The 14,426-nt window shown below is 46.2% G+C and overlaps 1 protein-coding gene across 1 annotated transcript in view; it reads right to left on the bottom strand.

Moving 5' to 3' along the window:
* Positions 1 to 14,426, bottom strand: part of TLN2 (talin 2) — a 440,519-nt gene that overhangs the window by 142,708 nt on the left and 283,385 nt on the right. Inside the window, exons 16-22 of the mRNA XM_028495089.1 lie at positions 13,907 to 14,087; positions 12,886 to 12,999; positions 10,162 to 10,270; positions 9,187 to 9,395; positions 8,534 to 8,632; positions 3,638 to 3,805; positions 2,119 to 2,413 (exon numbers count right to left, since the gene is read on the bottom strand). Of these exons, the coding sequence (XP_028350890.1) occupies positions 2,119 to 2,413; positions 3,638 to 3,805; positions 8,534 to 8,632; positions 9,187 to 9,395; positions 10,162 to 10,270; positions 12,886 to 12,999; positions 13,907 to 14,087 (1,175 nt within the window). The remainder of the gene's footprint in view (positions 1 to 2,118; positions 2,414 to 3,637; positions 3,806 to 8,533; positions 8,633 to 9,186; positions 9,396 to 10,161; positions 10,271 to 12,885; positions 13,000 to 13,906; positions 14,088 to 14,426) is intronic.

Below are 14,426 nucleotides of genomic sequence, written 5' to 3'. Positions count from 1 at the left end.
CATGCCGCGGAGCGGCTGGGCCCGTGAGCTATGGCCGCTGAGCCTGCGCGTCCGGAGCCTGTGCTCCGCAACGGGAGAGGCCACAACAGTGAGAGGCCCTCGTAACGCAAAAAAAAAAAAAAAAAAAAAGGTATCCTGGATTGGATCCTGGGACAGTGAATGGACATTAGTGAAAAGTTGGTGAAATCTGAATAATGTCCGTAGTTTAGTTAACAGTAACATACCAATGCTCATCTCCCAGTTCCCTTAGGCCTAAGGGAGATGCTAAAAAGGAGGGAAACTGGGAAGGGTAAAGGAGAAGTTTATTACCCCAGCAACTTTACTGTATATAGAAAAAATATTCCACAATAAAAAGTTTATTAAAAAAAATAAAAACAAAAGAACCAAAAAAATCCAGATGTGTGGAGCAGTGCCATCTCTTAAATCACTTAAGAAGGATAGGGAAAATCACAAGGTAATTTTCTTTAAAAATATACTCGTTAAGAAGTATTGCTCTGTGCTGAGGAAGAAGTAGGAAAATAGACTTCTTACAAACTCCTGGTAGGGTTGCAGATTGTGGAAACTTTCTGGAGAGAAATTTCAGACATGTTTAAAATAAAAAATGTACATACTTATTGGCCCAGAAATTCAACTGATAGGAATTTATCCTACATATACTCCCCAAAGTAAACAGAGATATTTTTACAAGAATGGTTACTGCAATATTAATTTTGTAAAACAAACAGAAACTTGGAAACCACCTAGATGTCCGTTAAAAGACAACTGGTTAAGTAGATTATGATGCATTCATTGAATAGAATACTATGCTGTTATTAAAAAGATTAGTGTATAGGTCAACATGAAGAAACTTTCTAATGTATTCAGTGAAAAAGGTTGCAGAAGTGTATGTGTAACAGAATTCCATTAATATGAAAAGAAAGAGGGTGTTGTACATACACATAAATGTCAGTAGGAAGATTGAACATTTCTGCAAAGATGAAACAGAAATTGGTAAGTGGTCAATTCTAGAGATTTAGATGGGATAGTGATGGGCTGGGTCTGGGGAGATGTAATTTTTTTTTTTTTTTTGTGGTATGCGGGCCTCCCTCTGTTGTGGCTTCTCCCGTTGAGGAGCACAGGCTCCGGACGCGCAGGCCCAGCGGCCATGGCTCACGGGCCCAGCCGCTGCGCGGCATTGGGATCCTCCCAGACCAGGGCGCGAACCCGGTTCCCCTGCATCGGCAGGCGGACGCGCAACCACTGCACCACCAGGGAAGCCCTAATTTTTAACTAATAGACTGAAAAGGTGCATTTTACATACACACACACACACACACACACACACACACACACACACACACACACACACACACATCGTGATGTTTGACATCTTAGAAAAACCTTTCTGGTTGGAAAGAGACTGCCCCTCCCGGAGCTAGCCAATACTTAGAGATAGTAAAGGGTCTAGCCAAGAGCATGGTGGTAAACTACCCAATCCAGAGTCATCCTCTGTCTGGTCCCTACAGCCCAGGAGGCAATATTCCTCTGCCTTCATCATCCCAGAACCATGGACCAGGCAACTAGGGATCACCCCTATAAGGGTAGAGCCAGCTGAAATTATTCAGACTAGCCAAACTTAAGCTCCAAACTTGCTCCATCTTGCCTTTCCCACAGAAATCCCAATATAGGTGGTGGCCTAAGCTCTCTCCCCAATCCTGTCTTCTGCCATCTGATCAGAACTTGATGCTTCCCCTGTGACCCTGTGTGACATGCAGTGACCCCGTCTGGGACCTGTCAGTATAATAAACTTCATTCCAAGCCTCATTCTTGCCTCCCCCTGTGGCTGCACCAACTTTACCGTATCCAACATGGACATTCTTGGAACAAAAGGGATTTACCGTGTATCTAAATTATTAAATAAAGATACTCTAGTTAATGTTAAGTCTTTCAGTGTTGCTGGGACAGGCACGTTAGGAGTCTCAAATCTTCTTCCCAGCCTCAGGGAAGAAGTCTCTGACTGAGGCGGATGAGAACTTGCCCTTTTGCCAGATGTCCAGGCAACCATCGTCCAACTCACTCACAACCAACACCATCAGGGAACCCTAAACCGACCGGCCCACCCACAGACCAGCCCCTCACCAGCATCGCCCATGGAGCTGAAGATGCTCTCGGTGACACACATGATGGTGTCGGTGGCCTGGTCATAGCGACCAATGGGCTCGCCTCGGCTGGCGAACTGTCGCACATGCTGCAGGAGATCGTGGAGGGCCTGGCTGACCACACTGGCCGCCGCGCTGACCTGCTTCAGCAGCTCAGTGTCGTCGGTGGCTGCCTGGCAGGCGTGGACGCAGTTCTCTACTGAGCGGTCCACGAGCTTCCCTGCTTCAATCAGCTGCTCCTGGCACACAGGGGAGCTGATGGTGGGGCTCACGACCTGAAGCGAGACAGGAGTGGGTCTTGGTTACCGTGGGACAACTCTGGTCTCCAGCGCCCACTAGCATTTCCACCACATCCTTCCGTGGTCTGGGCCTCAGTTCCTTATTTATAGGACCAGGGATTCAACCAAACCATCACTGAGGTTTCTCATACTTCACCATTGCACTTTGTGATTTTAGATGCCCATTAACTTTCATCTCCATTAGTGCTCTACAACCATTGATACTACTGACTACTTCTGTAGCGAGAAACTTCTGATATTTACTATTTATACCTCCTGCTCTTAGGAACCTCTGAATTGAGTCTTCTGAGCTGAGATAAAGACTATGTAAAAGAATTATATTTTTTTCCAGAGGAATATATTATATTTCCTGGAACTCTGCCTCATGGTACTTGAAAGATTAGGTGAGTTGTGTCAGTAATCTGTGATACTAGGATGGTGAACAAGGAAAGCAGGAGGGAGACCATCAGTGACCCCTCTGACTGATGTTGCAAATCCTCCAATAGGACCAGAAATGCCAGGCTGAACCAGATTACACATCTGTACAATATGTTATGTCATCAGGCTGAGAAACAGATGGCTCCCATCTTGTGACACACCGTCTCAGCAAAGATACACATGGTTGAGTGGAAAGGGTATCTGAAGTCAGACTGGCCCGAGTTGCAACCCTAGTGCTGCCACTTACGATTTCTGTGGCTGTAATCAGTAACATCTAAGGGCCTCAGTTTCCTCTTCAGTAAACCAGGGATGATGGTGCTTAATGAAGTAATGTATTACACAGAGTGTACATCCTAACTGGCAACCATGAACTTCATCATTACCTCCTTCTGATTCTGTGCAGTGCAGAAAGGGCTCCCATGGACTCTACAGATTATTACTGAACCCATATATAATGCTGTAACTGCACAATCCAAGAGCTCTTTGTGCACAGGAGTAAAGAAGACATACTGAGAAGTCCAAAGGGGAGACACAGCAATTGGCATGTAGAAATGGCAATTAGATACAAAAAGTACCACTGCCTGAGGGCTTGAACAAGGAAAAATGATTAAAGAATTGGACACCTTATGCTAAAATCCTGTCATGTCACCTAAAAGACACCTGAAGCAAGCTCTAAGTCTTAGACAATTTTAACAAGTTCTGCCCCTGGTTCCTCCCAATGACTGGAGGCAGATAAGAGCGTGTGACGCTCTGTAGAAAGGGCTGGGGTGCCAGCTGGCTTACCTTGGCACACGCCACAAGCTGGGAGGTGGAGAGGGCGCACTGGGTGGCGGCAGCAATCACCCTGTTCTGTAGTACTGTGTCCTCAGCCACTTGGGCAACATTCTTTGCCTTTAGTACCAACATGGCAGCAGCATTGGCAACAGCTTTGGCCAAACTCATTAAGACGTCCTAAGGAAAGGGGAAAAAAAATAGTCATTTATATTTTCCTAATCACTCTTCACAGCCTGAAAGTAAAGTGTGGTGTCCACTTAAACATTTTATTAAAATTCCATTTGACCTTTTTTTCCTTCAGTACTTTAGAATAATATTTTTCCATTTATTTTTCTGAAATTTCAAGTTAGCCTGAGAGCTAATTAAGGAAGGAGACTTACATCCTAATAACACAGTCTCCTATACATTAAGTAGCATAGGTTTCAATCCAAAATAGGTTAGTGTGAGGGAAAGACTTGTATTTCAACCACTGACTCACATTGGTGCACTTAAACAACACTCAGAATCTTGACAACATCTCCTGAGTGTATGTGGTGGATCAGCTGAAAATATACAGTATGAGCAAGTCGGAAGGGTAAAATTCATGGCCTCCACGTCATCATGCCCCACTATAACTTGAAAATTTAGTTTTCTGATTTCTACTTTGCACAAGATCCAAGTTGTCATCAGAAATTCATCCACATCTTGGCCTCCAGAGGGCAACGTTGAACATGCACGGATAGCACCTCCAGCTCAAGAGCCCATGAATGCTCTAAACATAAGTTATTCTCAGTGTTCTGTAGCCTTCTGGATGGAGATTAATTATTATGAAAAGTGGAAAGGGAGCCTACATAAATAAACCAGCTACAAGAAGACCTCACTGAAGATGCAAGGAGCTCTGAGCCTTTTAAGATCAGTTTATGCTTCAAGTCAACATAAAGGCTTTCTGCCTGCAGGATGGAGAATCCTTTGACTTAGCCCATCAGATTTGTCACCCATTTCTGTGACCTGAAGAATCACCACTGCTACGCTTAATTCACTTCTTGGCTGTTACTACTGAAGGTCATTTATTTGGTTTGGAAATGCCTTCCCAAACATATAAGCCATTATTATTTTGAACATGTCAAGGCTTTCTCCCAGAGGAAATGTGGTCAGAAGTCTTTATTAATTCATCAGATAATGAAAAGCACTTTTTTTTTTTCTTCTGTACGCGGGCCTCTCACTGCCGTGGCCTCTCCCGCCGCAGAGCACAGGCTCCAGACACACAGGCTCAGCGGCCATGGCTCACGGGCCCAGCCGCTCCGCGGCATGTGGGATCTTCCCGGACCGGGGCATGAACCCATGTCCCCTGCATCGGCAGGCAGACTCTCAATCACTGTGCCACCAGGTAAGCCCTGAAAAGCACTTTTGATTCTGAATGCAAAGGGCACCACAGAGTCTTTACAACAAGATATTTTATGAGAAGATATACTGGGAAGAGTGTTTAGCCTGTACAATTTTACACAGAGCAAAGACTATATCTTATCCAGGCAAATCAGAAACCCATGAATCCACCAAATAAGCAGATATTAAAATGGACAACAACAAAGCAGCCTGAAAGGAACAGTTTGGTCCAGCCTTTTTTAGGTCTCTGGTGTTTACTGGATGTCCAAGGAAAAACCACAGCCTGTGGTGCTGAAAGTCGAAGATGCCTCTGGGATCTGACTGGTACTCATCTGTCATACAACTTCTAGAAACTGCTCCCAACATGGCCTGTAAAGTTACAGTTCTTGGACATCTATCTCAATGCTCAGTGAAAACAAAATGTGAATGTCACAAATTATTATCAAGATTTTTAAAAGCAGTCTTCCCAAAATGGGTCAAAGTATTCCTTCCCTTGATAGGGATCCATCTTTTCACCCAGGGACCAAGATTTGGTCATGCAAACTCTTGATTGTTCTAAAGGGCTTTGTTAGACTGAGTTATAGAAATCCTGCTCCTCCTATTAATTTTGTCCCAGAAAAAAAATAAAATACAGTTAGCAAAAGAACGTGATACTATGGCTATAGTTGCTGACAAGGTCCTTGTCAAACTTTTCAACAAGACCACTATTATGCAGCTCATGTAAAATAAATCTTTGTTAACTCTGGGAACATGCAGTACATTGAAAACTCAATAAAAAGCTCCAAGATAGGATCTCAAGAATCAGAAAAATAGAGAGTAAGAAATCCAATGTCAGTAAGCCAGGGGCTACCCATAACTGGAGAGGTTGTAGGATCACCTTACTACCCTGGTGTTTACCTAGAGAACGGGAAACATTCAAGCCAGGCCTTTCCCTGTTAAGAAAGCCTCCATAGGACCTACCCTAAACTTGAACCTGCTTTCCTAGCACGTCTGCATAGAAGCAGATGTTAGGAGGCGGAGTTTGCATTTACACTGTGATGGAAACAGTCTGTCAAAGAAAAAAAAAAGAGGCAAATCTTAAAAGAAAAACAAAAAACACCTCAAGGCAGGGACTTCTCTGGTGGCACAGTGGTTAAAAATCTGCCTGCCAATGCAGGGGTCGTGGGTTCGATCCCTGGTCCGGGAAGATACCACATGCTGTGGAGCAACTAAGCCTGTGTGCCACAACTACTGAGCCTGCGCGCCTAGAGCTCACACACCGCAAAGAAAAGTAGCCCCCGCTCGGTGCAACTAGAGAAAGCCCATGTGCAGCAGTGAAGACTCAACACAGCCAAAAATAAATACATACATACATACATACATACTCAAGGATATATGAGATGCCTTAATGAAGAACTGTGACTTCCCTCTCAATCTTCACAAACACTTTGGAAAATAAGTTGACTGCTTCAAGATAATTAAGCCTAGTAAACCAACAGATGCATCTCGTATTTACACAATTCCTAAGTAGGTACCTACCTACAAAGAATTACTTGCTCTAATACAGAATGCACAGGACAACACAAGGGGAGTTTGGGGATCTGACTAAGGGGAAGTCAGGATGGGGACATAATTAGCTTGGCTTTAGTGAGATGTATTTATGTGGTCTACAGTTAATTCTGTTTATAGTTATTACTGGCCATTCCAGCACAGAAATGGCTTCCAGAAATACTCCTACCACTCATTATGGGTCTCAGCCTCCATGATCACATGAATGTTCAGGCACTGAATGTCTCATTGTACTGCAGGATCTGAATGAGTGCTATGTTCCCAGCACCCCAGGAATGTGGAGAGTAGAGAAGGTACATGTTTCATGTATCCACAACATACATGACCATGTCTTAGCGTAACTGACACGTCTTGAGTTGATGAAGTTCGGCAGTTCTGGACAAAACAGCAAGCAAAATTGCCCCCTTTGAAGCAACTTGAATGCTAATGGAAAGTTGAATGATCCTTTCATTCTGAATTCTACAGAAAGCCCAAACATTGAACCTGACATAGGATTTGGAAAAGGGCATCTTCCAGAGAACAAGGGCTCAAACTATAACAGTTTCATTAGAATGTATTTGTATGTTACTTGTAAAATGAAGACCTAGGAGGATGAGGAATGAAAGGCATCTGCCCACAAGTATGTGAAGAGTCCATCTGAGCCTGAAGATCCCTGGCAGAAGGCCTCCGCACCCCATCTGTGGGGTCTGGGAACAGAGGCAGACAGGTTGAGATCTTGTCTGAGCTGGCAGTGCATCCAGCCAGCTGCAAACAGTGGCTACAGCTGATCCCCAGAGGACATGTCCCTGGTATAGAAAAAAAAAAAGGGGTGACAAAAAAGACCGCCACACTTGTGGTTTTGGATATGACACAGACAAGAGACCCAGCTCTAAACACAAAGGAAAGCCTGTCCTATGTGTGAGCAGAGTGTAAGGGAGTGCTCGTGTTTTCACTCTTACATGTGAACTCAAGAATGATGCAATTAGGGACTTTCCTGGTGGTGCAGTGGTTAAGAATCCTCCCGCTGGGGAAGGGGAAGCTGGGACGAAGTGAGAGAGTAGCATTGACATACCAAATGTAAAATAGCTAGCTAGTGGGAAGCAGCCACACAGCACAGGGAGATCAGCTCGGTGCTTTGTGACCACCTAGAGGGGTGGGTAGGGAGGATGGGAGGGAGGCTCAAGAGGGAGGGGATATGGGGATATATGTATACTTACAGCTGATTCACTTTGTTGTACAGCAGAAACTAACACAATATTGCAAAGCAATTACACTCCAATGAAGATATTTAAAAAAAAAAAAGAAAGAAAAAAAGAATCCGCCTGCCAATGCAAGGGACACAGGTTCGATCCCTGGTCCGGGAAGATCCCACATGCCGCAGAGCAACTCAGCCCGCGAGCCACAACTACTGAGCCCACGCACCTAAAGCCCATGCTCCGTAACAAGAGAAGCCACCGCAATGAGAGCCCGTGCACCGCAATGAACAGTAGCCCCCGCTTGCCGCAACTAAAGAATGCCCACACACAGCAACGAAGACCCAACACAGCCAAAAATAAAGAAATAAATTTATAAGGTAAAAAGAAAAAAATTTTTTTAAAGTAATATCTTTATAAAAAAGAGAAAGAAAAAAGAAAAAAAAAGAATAATGCAATTAAAAACCGCCCCAAATAGATAAAACAAGCTTGGCCATGAGTTGATAACTCTAGGGGTTGGGTGGTCAATATAAGGGTGGTTGTGACATTATTCCATCCATATTTGTGTTTGAAGAAAGTGTAGCATGCTGACTAGTGAGAACAGCTAAGTAAGTGTTTCAAAGTGGTGATGCATGATGTAAGTGAAATGAGTCTTTCAATTAAAAATTCTTTTTCTTTAACACATAAAGACCACACTCCGAGATAATCCACCTTCATCTTTGTTTTGTCAGCTCAAGGAAGACTCAGTTTTTCATTACCTTCTCCCTGCTTGGGTCTAAGGCCATTGCTTAGGCTCCAAGATTATGGGCTGCAAATCTCTTACCTGGAATCGCTCATCAGTCTCATTCTCTCCGATCTGCCGCAGAAGATCTCCACTGGCTTGTCCAATGCTTCCAGCGGCGGTCAATACTGTCTGTCGAGGCTACGAACACAGAGCACATCTTAGTGGGAAAGAGAACGCATTGCCTCCCCAGCGCCATCAGACAGGGCAGTGCAGGAAGAGGAATCCTACAGGATGGCCTCCTCCTGCACCTCAGTGAGACTCCTGAACTATCTGCCACACGGGAGACATACACGTCCTGGTGGAATCTGTGCAAGGAAATGCCTGTGGCTCACAAACCAGCAATGGCTGCATAGATGTGAGATGTTCAAATAATGAGCCTCATTCAGCTGGTAGGAAATTAGCGTACAGACTTGTATCCCCTTTAAATGTGTATTGGTCATGTGTGTTAGTTTCTGAGGTTACATCTAATCAAGTACCCTTGGGTGGGGAAAAGAGGCTTCCCACTAAGAGCTCAACCAGTCTCAAAGGTTGAACCATGGTTTCTGCACCCAGTTCACCAACTCCAAACCCCAGAGGGTGGGAACATGAGTCGTCAGAATGGAAGGGACAGCTCAGGAAGCAAGAACCGCATGGAACCCAAAGGCTGCACCTCCCTCATCGGAACCCGAGTGACTGATGGCCCCAAAGCTCACCTCACCAGAAGTCGGCTGCACAGCTTTCAGTAAATCCGACACGGCCCCGGCGAGGGTCCTTGCAGCTCTGAGCAAATCCTCCCCACTGCCTACTTCATCGTCCATGAGGGCCGCCAACAGCTTCACACCCTTGGACATCTCCGTCAGGTTGGAAGAAATGGTGGTGATGGCACATCCCACAGCAGTGTAGTCGGTGTCTGCAGGGTCACCTGGGACAGAGAAGGACCATCACCATCAAAGGAGGGCGGTGAAGGTTGAGGGGAGCCCAGGTGGACAGGAAACAGGGTAACACTGGCAGCAGAACCCTGCCCCCACCAACAACGCCCCCATCCTACAGGAGTCAGACATCTCCCCATCTCCAAGGTACTGCTCTTCATGGGGTCCTTTTACCCTGAGGCCTCATATATTAAGATACTGAGCATGTGCACCTTTAAAATTCCCAAGGAAGAATCAGCATCTCACGGCCCTTTTCAGAAGGCTGCTCCACGGTCAGCCGCTTGGAGAGGTCAACTCTACCCCTGAAACACTGCAACGCTGCTTGGTGAAGCCAAGATCTTCCCTGGCTCTTACGTGACAGCGCAAGGCTGGGAGTCATGCTATACAGAGGAGACCACGGCTGGACAAGACAGAAGAAGGCACCCATGATGGCTAGTCATCTAAAACCATTTTGAGATTGTAAGCTCTCAGAAGGGAGAAACTGGTCTCAATATACTTTGAAGTATGTCCAGCAGCTTGACGAACAATGAGAAGAGCTGGATAAGTGCTTTTTACTGATGATGCATGATACAGACAAAAAGGCATGAGTTGTTCACCACATTTCTCCTGGGTCAGTGGAAGAAAATGCCTGAAGCATTGTGAGGGCCTAATAATAGACTCTCCTCTCAGAATAGGAAAAATCTGTTGTTTCAATCAAAGAAGAAGAACTTCTTTTTTATAACAAAATCACAATACATCACAAATTCCTCAGGGACTTACCGGCTGTGAGGTTAACAACTGAAGCTGTTCCAGCTGTGATGGCATCGACTTGAGAGTGGATTTCATGTTTGGATTCGTCGACTTTATTCTGAACCCATACCCTAGACGCCTGCAAAACCAGACAACTTCATGACAAAACTGTTGCACAGGATTGCCCAGGAAACCAGAGAAGTCATGCCATAAAATGAGACCAGCGTTTTGGCTACACTCTTCTCACTGGGCTAGCACCAACGAGGCCCTTAAGTCACCTTGAACAATGTCCTTAACAGGCTTCTTGCTCATTCACTCATGCTGAATGGCATGTAAATTCTCAGTGCCTTTATTTTTTTTTTTTTTTTTTGCGGTACACGGGACTCTCACTGTGTGGCCTCTCCCGTTGCAGAGCACAGGCTCCGGATGCGCAGGCTCAGTGGCCATGGCTCACGGGCCCAGCCGCTCCGCGGCATGTGGGATCTTCCCGGACCGGGGCACGAACCTGTGTCCCCTGCATCGGCAGGCGGACTCTCAACCACTGCGCCACCAGGGAAGCCCTCTCAGTGCTTTTTACTCACGTTATGTTTTAAGATCTTGGAGAGAAAAATTCTGTGGCTTTATGTAGGTAAATTCAATTTAAAAAATGAAAATAATTAATATCTCATAATAATACCGCACAGTGGCAACAACAACTGTTGCTAATTTTCATCTTGTTTTTTAGAGAATGGGGTTAGAATTAGGGTGTTCTAGCTCATGAGTGTTCTATCAGCGTAACAATTGTCTTTTGTTCACAAGATGAATGTCGTGTTGACGTGGCACCTTTCCTGGTAGGGTTTTGGGAGGTGGTTGTAAAGACCCCTGCTCTGGATCCAACTCTACCACTAACAAATGATATGACTTCGAGCACATTTCACCCAACTCCTGTGCCTTTCATTTCTTCTACTGTGGAATCTCACTCAATGGTTTTTTAAAACCTTTCTAGTTCTTATACTTCATGTTCATTTGACCCTATAAATGGCAAATTCTGTTTTTGGCCGTTTCTGGTCTTAGCCAATAAATGCTCATTTACACTGGTAATGATGATCCTATGGTAATATAAGGTGCTGATCTGCTTCCCCAAACATTCCCAAAATATTAATCTTGGTTCAACGTATGTCTAGCACTAAAATATTCTATATACTAACTCTCTGAAAATTGGTGAAGCAAGAATATTAAATCCAGATATTTTAAAACTTTCTCTCACAACTGTGCTGGATATGGGAGTCTGCCATATGTATTTTTACTCTCAAGCTCCCCAAAGCAAAATATTTCATGACTTCAGGGACCTGGGAGAAACAGCACTAAGGATGCTGCACCCTGCAGGTAACACAAGTACACAAATGAAAAACACCAAGCAGGGAGAACTTGGAGGCGGTTATCCTGGCTGGACAAGATGAGGCTAGAAATTGTCTTGGTTCTGGCCCTATGATGGTCCAGCAGTCTTAAAGCAGTGGTCTTCGACCCTGGCTGCATATTAGAATCACAATAGGGAGATGAAAACCCGCTGATACCCAGGCCCCACCCCTAGCAACACTGATTTGTTTGGTCTGACCTGGGCCCTAGGCTTCGTCCTTAAAACTCCTCAGGTGATTTTTTTTTTTTTTCCGGTATGCGGGCCTCCCACCGCTGCGGCCTCCCCGGTTGCAGAGCACAGGCTCCGGACGCACAGGCCCAGAGGCCGTGGCTCACGGGCCCAGCCGCTCCGCGGCACGTGGGATCCTCCCGGACCGGGGCACGAACCCGCGTCCCCTGCATCGGCAGGCGGACCCCCAACCACCGCACCACCAGGGAAGCCCATCCTCAGGTGATTTTAATGTGCAAAGCAGGGCAGGGAAGGATGGTGATAGCCAGTGGTTTGCAAATGTGTACACAAAAGAGTTAGGAACTTCACTAAAATGCAGATTCTGATTCAGAAGTTTGGGGTAAGGCCTAAGATTCTGTACCTCTCGCAAGATCCTAAGTGCTGCCAATGCTGCTGGCCTGTGGATCACAATTTAAGTAGCAAGGGGCTAGACAATTTCATGCAGCAGCACCTACAGGAAGGCAGCTAATCACCCTGCCTCACTGCAAAGCTCAACAGTAGTAACCCAGTGGTTTGTGAAGCATGGTCTCTGGACAAGTAGCAGCACCACCTGAGAACTTGCTGGAAATGCAAATTTCAGGCCCCACCCCAGACCTACTGAATCAGAAACAATGGGGGAGGGGCCCAGCAATCTGTTTTAGCAAAGCCCTCTGAATGATTGTGATGCTTGCTCAAGTGTGTGAACCACTGGTAAATACTAACAACAAACCTAGCTAATACTCACTGGGCTCTCACTATGTGTTAGGTGCGGGACTGAGAACTCTACATGATTGGACTGTTGGGTCTTCACAACAGCCCTACTCAGGGATGACAAAATGGAGGCTTAGAGAGAGTAAGCTGCCCAGATTCACACAGCCATTGGGCAGTAGAGCTGGAATCTGGGCCCAAATGATATGACTCGAGTCCAAGTTCTTAGCCCTTATGGGGTACTGCCAACAGCCCGTAGCACCCTATGATTCTCTCCTCCTGTGGTGCAGCCTAGAGATGGAGACTCCATCTCTTGAAAAAATATGGACTTCCAACTCACCTAGCTGGAGACAGAGATTCACCTCACTGAATCCAGCCAGAGCACAGAAGCCTGTTTTCTGCCAGGGCAGAGACATCGAATAAAAACACTGAACAACACTTACCATATCCTGGCCAAGAGGCGGCAGGGAGTCAAGTTCACTGAGGTCATCCTGGGCCTGCTGGACAGCGTGCATGCTCGTGTTGATGGTCCCCATGAGGGCCTGCTGGGCCGAGGTCTGCAAAGGCAGGTAACACAAGGGGTCACACCACACTCCTGGACCGGCAACACAGGCTCTACATGAGCAAGGAAACTGGACCTGAGATCATGAGAGAGCAGCCCAGGGTACATCTCAACCAACTGCCTGACCCAGCTCCTATTTTAACGGGGGCCCAGAAATAGGTATTATAATACGTTAATAGGACACTAAATATGAGTGTTTGCAATAGGGTGATTCTAGTCAGCAGAGTGTGGAGAACAAGAAGGCTCAGAAAGAGCCCCTCCAGGGGGAGCTCAGGGGACCCAATCCTTGAGCGCTCAGGACAGAAGGTCTCCTGCACAGGAATCACGCGGGTGTTACATCAGAACTCTTCTTGGTAAATAAGATTCCACCCAAACCTACAGTCAACACGCTTCTCCACTCAAATCACTTCTGGACTTTAAGGCTCTCTTCTGCTTTCAAAAAGTTCTTGCCCCAAAGCATGGGATTCCAGAGCAGGCCTGAGAGAGGCCCCGAGTCAGGTAGACCAGCACAGCAGAAGGAACCAGTGATCCGCTGGGGGGAAATGTGTGGATCAGAATAGACCTGGTCTCCTTCTGAGCCTCTCTGAGGGGTATCTGGGCCAATGAGCAGGCAGGGGAGCAGGGTCCTATCCCTCTCTCACAAACCACATGGAGAGCCCACTGGTCCCTGTCCAGCCCTAAAGGACACCTGTGGTCCTAGACAGGGCATTGCCAGAGCCACGCATTTAAAAGAAAACACGCTGGGAATTAGGCATTGGGACTGCACAGCTGAAGAGCCAGGATTCAGACAGGAAGTAGTGAGAGTGAAGATGACACACACAACCTATCACCAGGCTGGTGTGGCTCCCTGGACACCAAAGGCAGCATAGTGACGAGCAGGGCAAGTCCCCCGGTAGCCTCACCAGCGGGGGCATGTGGCCTCGGTGCATCTGTCCAACCATGACCTGCTGCTGTGGGGAGGGCATGCTTCCAACGTTGAAGGTCTCAGGCCCGCTGGAGCCGGAGCGCATCACGGCCGGCAATGCCACTGAACCATGCTCCACCTTCCCGGTGCGATTGAACTGCTGCTGCAAGATGGTGGACCTAGGGTGGACAGACAGTTTGGTCATTGCGAGGTGGCCATTCACAGGGAGTGTAATAAGATACCACAGGTGTCACCAGTGTTCACTGCTTCATGCTATGGCAACCAGTTTCCAAGAAGCAAATACAGACAGAATTGTGAACAAAGTAGCAGCACTAAAATGTTTCAGCAGAACCCTGAGATGAATGAATCCTTTTATAATCAGTAATATAAATAACTACTCCCAGTGTATCTAGCTGATAGGTTCATGGCATTATGCTATTAGTTGTTCTTTAAAAAGACACAAAAAATAATGATGTTCTAGGCATAAGTGAATGTTTTGGATACACTGATCTATTATT

Source organism: Physeter macrocephalus, chromosome 11, assembly GCF_002837175.3.
Source record: "Physeter macrocephalus isolate SW-GA chromosome 11, ASM283717v5, whole genome shotgun sequence".
NCBI lineage: Eukaryota > Metazoa > Chordata > Mammalia > Artiodactyla > Physeteridae > Physeter > Physeter macrocephalus.
Note: the sequence above shows the minus strand (reverse complement) of the source record. Positions and strands in the feature narration are given on the sequence as shown.